Source organism: Amphimedon queenslandica, unplaced genomic scaffold, assembly GCF_000090795.2.
Source record: "Amphimedon queenslandica unplaced genomic scaffold, v1.1 AMPQUscaffold_9909_Cont17842, whole genome shotgun sequence".
Taxonomy (NCBI): domain Eukaryota; kingdom Metazoa; phylum Porifera; class Demospongiae; order Haplosclerida; family Niphatidae; genus Amphimedon; species Amphimedon queenslandica.
The window spans coordinates 1-4,598 of record NW_003549820.1 but is presented as its reverse complement, the minus strand read 5'-3'; the positions used below and the strand labels follow the sequence as shown (position 1 = coordinate 4,598).

At 43.1% G+C, this 4,598-nt stretch overlaps 2 protein-coding genes across 2 annotated transcripts; both read right to left on the bottom strand.

Annotated features, from left to right (window-relative positions):
• Positions 1-6: 6 nt before the first annotated feature.
• LOC100637692 (inosine triphosphate pyrophosphatase-like) lies at positions 7-1,187 on the bottom strand. The gene is made up of 7 exons (XM_003391292.2): positions 1,042-1,187; positions 942-999; positions 828-892; positions 701-774; positions 595-626; positions 437-549; positions 7-261 (listed from the first exon to the last, which is right to left on the bottom strand). Exons 1-7 carry the CDS (start codon positions 1,141-1,143, stop codon positions 10-12), a joined length of 696 nt encoding a protein of 231 aa, XP_003391340.2. The 5' UTR covers positions 1,144-1,187; the 3' UTR covers positions 7-9.
• LOC100637565 (double-stranded RNA-specific adenosine deaminase-like) lies at positions 1,146-2,854 on the bottom strand. The gene has a single exon (XM_020006415.1). It carries the CDS (start codon positions 2,551-2,553, stop codon positions 1,207-1,209), a length of 1,347 nt encoding a protein of 448 aa, XP_019861974.1. The 5' UTR covers positions 2,554-2,854; the 3' UTR covers positions 1,146-1,206.
• Positions 2,855-4,598: the final 1,744 nt, after the last annotated feature.

Below are 4,598 nucleotides of genomic sequence, written 5' to 3'. Positions count from 1 at the left end.
AGCTATTTTTTATTCATTTAAACGTGGTCTCTTTTCTGGCTGTTGAAGATCAGTTCCATCGCTACCATTGCTAGTGTTCTCTCCATCTTTCATTGTCCTTGTATCAAGAAAGTCTTTAAGTCCATTAAGTGCTTTCCGTCTGTGAGATATAGAGTTCTTCAAACTTGTCTCCATCTCGGCATATGTCTCTGAAAAACCGGCTGGTTGGAATATAGGATCCCAACCAAACTTATGAGGACCTCTGGCTTCTACAATAGTACCCTACAAGGAAAGATGTGAAAAGAGAGAAAATATTGAAAGTTAATACAGTGAAACCTGCTATTGTGGACACTCTAAAATAAGGACACCTCTATAATAAGGACAGTTTTATTTGGTCCCAAGGTATCCGGAATAGACAGGTTTGACTGTACATATAAGAAACAGAGCTATAACTAACATCAGTTTTCCCTCTGAATAGTTTCACATCTTTACCAGGTCCTTCACAATATGCAATAGTGCATAAAGCATATGCAGTCTTGTCATCGTATCCACACAGCAACTGATTCAAGCCTAGAGCAAAAAATATTGGAATGCCACAATGAATATCATAAACACCTTTATGTCCTAGTTTCTGTAAAAACCATTTTCTGCATAAACAAATAAATAAATACATTTTATCTTTTAAATGTAGAGTTCATTCTCCCTCCCTCTTCTCGCTCACATGTAAGGTCCTGGTAATCCCTTCAATGCATTGTAGCAGAGGCAAGTGTCTTCAACAATTACGGGAGATTTTATCTATTGTCAAGTATTCATTCACTTAATTATACCCTGATGTATTAAATATTAACCTTTTCCACTGCCATTTGACATTTGTCACGCGCTATATCATCAGGCTCACCTTGCAGCTCTGGCACTATTAAATAAAAAATAAAAATAAAGAAAAAATAATTAGATCTATTTACAATCAACATCATTAGATATCAGCTTCCATGGAGTATTTTCACCTATTATAGCCACCACCTGAAGAAACTGAATATATTAAATTATAAAGAAGACACTCACCTCTTCTAGTTTTCTAGGATTGCCAGTTACAAATGTAAGCACTCGCTTGCTCGCCATGTGTAAGCAAATGGCATGGTGCAAAATAACGAGCCACACCCACATCCCATTTCATAACTAATTTTTACAGAAAGTGATTAAATTAATAAATCATTAGTTTCAATTTCTCTATACATCCATTGATTCTTCTTTATGACTGAACTGGTCAATTTCTGGAGGTTTCTTCATCCAGAGCCCAAACCCTTTCTCCATGCAATACTTGTGAAGCAATCCTTTAGTCTCCTGGTAAGCAACAGCAAGGCTCTTAGCTTCAGCATAGCTCTGGACACGGAGATGGTCAGTATGGCCACTGACAGAGGAGAGGGAGAGGAACTCGTTAAAGAGGTTGCTCTTTGATAATTGAGAGGTGCCAGGGGACACAGGCGGGGAAGAAGAGGAGGAGGTGGGACGTCCTGTAGTCCCGTCATTCAGCTCTGGTTTATCGTCGTTTATTACCCAATTCATTGATAAATTACTTGTCTTCTCTGTATGTCTTGGCATATCGTCCCCACCTTTCACTCTTCCAAGGAGAGGATGGTTGACCTTATAAGGAGGCTGTAGGTATGGGCCAAGATCATGGAAACGACAGCAGACGGCACGAGAGAGGTGACCGTGGTGATGTAAACTGCCGAGAGATAAAGAGAAGAGATAGACAGGCTCCACAAAGAGACTGAGGAGACTTCCTTGAAGTCCTAGTACGTTCCAGCTGCCAATCTTATCACTGCACGACATTGTTCTAAGCCTGCCTCCTTGAATGATACCATCCCACGTCTGTGGTTGGGTCTCTGGCCCAATCGGTATGGTCCCTTCTCCTCCCTCCATCTTGGTTCTGAGGACGCCTTGGGATTTACCGTTATTAGTGGGGACGTGGGGTGAGCCTGGGGGAGGAGGCAATCGGTTATCGTTGTCCAGTCTTGAGAACTGGGCCCCATCACCACAAGGTGCAGTAGATATGTACAAGTGAAATTTTATGCTTTTCTTTACTCTCAAAGTCAGCTCCTTGCCATCTTCATTTGCTTCAAAAATCGTCTCAACGTCATCCCCTCCGTCATAATAGACCTGGAGCTCTTGGTAAAGGAACATTTTAAGACCACGTCGAGCAATAATCTCAGCATGAGAATCAAATACGACCTCACCTTTAAGATCCAATAGGTCGCCCGAGGCTGTTCTCGTTCCAGTACCAAACGAAACAACCTCGAGCTGTCCAGTCTCGGAGTCCTCCATAATAAAGCAAGCCATGACTTTACGACCTGGCTGGGGCAAGCCAAGAGCTATTTCCAACCTTGTGTGTAGTGAATGAGCTACACTGTCAATATGATCGTGAAAAGTTAGTTCAGTGTCTTTGCCAGCTCTTTCCTCTTCCTCCTCTCCCTCGGCAGACGGAGTCGTATCTACAAACCAAGTAAGACCAGTGCTTTCTTTTTTGCCCACGACAATGCAAGCACGAATTCTCTGCAAGGCCAGTTCTGCTGCCATTCTTCTTCCCTCTTTCTTGGTCGTTGCATCAGCTTCGGCATAAAATGGAGGACAAGAAGCAGCAATGGTAAATGTCCTAGAGTGATCTGGACCATGCTCCCTGACTACAGAGAGAGAGAAAGCAAGCTTTTCTATTTGACAGAATTCTGACAGGATTGATATCGGATTGCGAGTCAGTTTTTTGACAAGAGCAGCAGCTGCAGGAGAGCACGTGTATGGCTCTAAGGGAAAAGGAGGAGCAGAGGAAAAGGGATCAGGAACATGAGGAGGAGGAGGGAGAGAAGGAGGAGGGAGAGAAGGAGGAGGGAGAGAAGGAGGAGGGAGAGAAGGAGGAGGGAGAGAAGGGGGAGGGAGAGAAGGGGGAGGGAGAGAAGGGGGAGGAAGAGAAGGAGGAGGGAGAGAAGGTGAAATGATTTCAACGTTATTTTGAGACTGAGCGAAAGAGGACGAGTTAGGACGAGGAGCTACAGCTGATAACGAAATAGACACATTGCGACCTAAAGACTGTAAAAAAATAAAAAGTGTTTAAGCAATACAAATACAAAAACATACAAATAAACACGCATACACATACCTGAGGCCCTGGACCATGCCTTGTATTAGTCATTATAGGTCTCATTGCTCCTCTGCCCACTGGTGGAGGGTTAGTTTGCTTCATGATCCAAACTGGAGGACCTATTCCTTTAAAACAACGTACCAATCCCTCACTCTCCAAAGCATAGAGAATGGCATTAACATCATGACGTGACATACCTAATGAAGGATAGAAAGAAATGGACAAATAGAAGGGGAGGTATTATATAAAAGGTAAAAGTAGTCTTTTCTAAATTACCTAAGTCATATGCTATGGAAGCTGCCTTCTTCTCCTCAGAACAGGTTGAGAGGTATTGCAAAATGAGAGAGCGTGATTCATTAGTTTGAGTGTCAGAAGAGAAACTTTTGAAACCTGATGATGATGATGATGGGGCATTGAAATGCTCTTGAGGAGGAAGAGGGGGTAAATGGTTAGCGGTATAAGGTTTAGAAGAGGCAAAGGAGGAGGGAGGAGAGAGTACAGGTGGTTGTTTAAACGATGGAGGAGATAAATTGGAGGGAGGAACTGATTTTCTTGTTACATTAACAGGCGATTGCTGAGGTGGCTGTGGTGGCGATTTAAAGCTATTTGATTGTCTCTTTGATCTTGTGTTATAACCATGTGACATTATCTTGGGGTTTGGACTTGGGCCTGCCCTTTCCGGCCTTGACGCCAGTTCCCATAATATCGGACCCTTAGACTGAAAAACCTTACGTAAAATCCCCTCCTTTTCCATTAACATGAGGTCGGGATTGATAGCAGATGCTCCTCTTAATCCAATCTCACTTGCTACCTCAGTTGCTGTACGAGGGTTACTACTGTGTATTAGTACTTCGAGTATTTCGGATTGGTGAGCAGGAGAAGCCCCACCCCCAGAAACGCCCACTGGAGCCGCAGCACTATTATATGCATCTTTTTTAGGAGTCGATCCACTCCTTTGATCAGGGGCATAAGTAACAAAGGATATCCAAGTAGGCGGAGACTCTTTTACTCTCTCTATGAATTTCTCCCTCTCAAGCATGTAGAGTACTCGATTAACGTCACGACGCATGTATCCCGAGCCGAGGAAACGCATAACATCATTAGTAGTGTATGGAGTTTGCAGCTGGGTATTAGGAGAGAACAAAATATTCTGAATTTTAGTGGAAAGAGTATCCTCGGCCGCCATTTTGTTGTGCTCACGTGGTCGGTTTATGAATAGGTGTGTTCAATGGTTAATAAACTAACCTTAATAATAAGATGGCGTCTTTGATGAAGCTCCTGCAAAAGCAGCCTCATTCTTTCTCTCTTTTGTCTTCTACCATGAGGAGCTACAGCAATGAGCCTCTATATGATCTAGTGATAGTAGGAGGAGGAATGGTTGGTCAGGCACTTGCTGTCTGTGTAGGTAAGAGAGAGATAGTAGGGGAGAGTGATTGTCGATTCTTAACAGGTCAAACTCCTGCAATGTCTAATGCAAGAGTCCTCCTAT